Source organism: Rhagoletis zephyria, unplaced genomic scaffold (assembly GCF_001687245.7).
Source record: "Rhagoletis zephyria isolate East Lansing unplaced genomic scaffold, Rhagoletis_zephyria_1.1 Rzeph_scaffold_31535, whole genome shotgun sequence".
Classification (NCBI taxonomy): Eukaryota; Metazoa; Arthropoda; class Insecta; order Diptera; family Tephritidae; genus Rhagoletis; species Rhagoletis zephyria.
This window is the reverse complement of record NW_016188591.1, coordinates 1,216-2,704: the sequence shown is the minus strand read 5'-3', so window position 1 is coordinate 2,704 and position 1,489 is coordinate 1,216. Positions and strand designations below refer to the sequence as shown.

Here is a 1,489-nt window from a genome sequence, read left to right as displayed (position 1 = left end):
TATAGTCTGTCGTCCTACTTAATGGCATTTGATTTATGATCAACTCATATCCGAAGTGTCAAATCCCCCAAACCCTATTGTCTAGGTGAAACCCTATTGTCTAGGTCTTTTGTCCTGAGTTGGAATCATTCCGCCCCAGACAATGACCCTGATATTGTTGCACTCGCATTACCCTGCCTACCATCATCTACGCTGAGCGAGACTAAACGACTAATCAGAATAAACCAAGCACACTTACTTGTATATACCCAGCTGCAACATGTATTCATTGTACTCGTCGCTCAAATGGAATGGTAATTTCGCTTGATTCAAATTATACGGTCGTCCGCATGGTGCAAATAGTGCTGGCGTTCTATGCATTTTCTTATCATGCTGCTCGGTGTTCCTCTTCTCCCTGCCGAGCTTGTGATACTTTGCTATATCCGTGCGTGTCTCGGGACAATGCTCACTTTTAGCATCCCAGAACATCTTGATGCGACTATCTTCATCATCGACTTCCGCCATTTCAGCTTCCAGTTCTGTCTTTTTATGTGCCACTCGCAGCTTTTGCTCATCTCGCTCAATGAAATAGTTTGCTTGTTTTTGTACAATAACAGCACGATGGCTACTCAATGTCTTTTGCGCCTGTAACTTTTGTGACATTTTGATTTCTTCACAATCCAGGCTATTCAGCTGTGGCAGCGTACCCGTTACATAATCTCTGTAGTGCGGGTAATCACAGCAGGGATTTCCAATGAGTATTAATTCGCGTAGATTATAATTTCCTTTCAAGCATTCGATGGAAGTTAATTCGCCAATGAAATTTAAAGTTAAGTCTAATTTGGTTAGCGACTCGAGCTGCTCCAGATTTTCCACACGCTCGATATTATTAATGGCCAAGTTCAAATATTCCAATTTTTTCAATTTGTGCAAATTCTCTATTTTGGAAATGAGATTTGATTGTAGCAGCAAAATTTTCAAATCCCGACACCAGTTTTGCAGATGTTCGATTCGTTCTATGTCCTCTTGATGCAAGGAGAGTTCTTCCAACGTACTGATGAGACACTCATTATGCTCGGATTTCTTGCGCACCAATGCCTCAGTAACTGTTTATTTTGAAACGCATAAAGTGTTTAGTGCGATTGAATAGGGGATTTTTTTTACACTTACTCTTCACCATGGCTTGAAGATCTTCCTGAATTGTGATGTATATTTATGAAAAATATTTATTGTTTAATAAAAGATGCACTTCAAAGAAAAAACATCAAAGAAACATACATATGAATGTGTTTCCGTGGCAACCAAACAAATTATTTATTCATTTTGTTGAGTCTCATACATATTCTGAGCAAACATATTCTGAGCGCTCAGAATATATGAGTCAGAAAGGAGTCCTAGGTATGTAAGAAATATGAGTTTCAAAAACAAAAATTTGTTTACCCTTATATGAATCTTTTAGGAGTCATATATTATTCAAGTTATGAGCCAGCACTTTGTGCCAGTATAAAAA

The 1,489-nt window shown here is 38.5% G+C and overlaps 1 protein-coding gene across 1 annotated transcript; it reads right to left on the bottom strand.

Moving 5' to 3' along the window:
- Positions 1 to 234: 234 nt before the first annotated feature.
- LOC108383215 (protein tilB-like) lies at positions 235 to 1,239 on the bottom strand. Its single transcript, XM_017639593.1, has 2 exons — positions 1,150 to 1,239; positions 235 to 1,085 (listed from the first exon to the last, which is right to left on the bottom strand). The coding sequence occupies exons 1-2, from the start codon at positions 1,157 to 1,159 to the stop codon at positions 235 to 237; spliced, it is 861 nt and encodes a 286-aa protein (XP_017495082.1). The 5' UTR covers positions 1,160 to 1,239.
- Between the last annotated feature and the right edge of the window lie 250 nt (positions 1,240 to 1,489).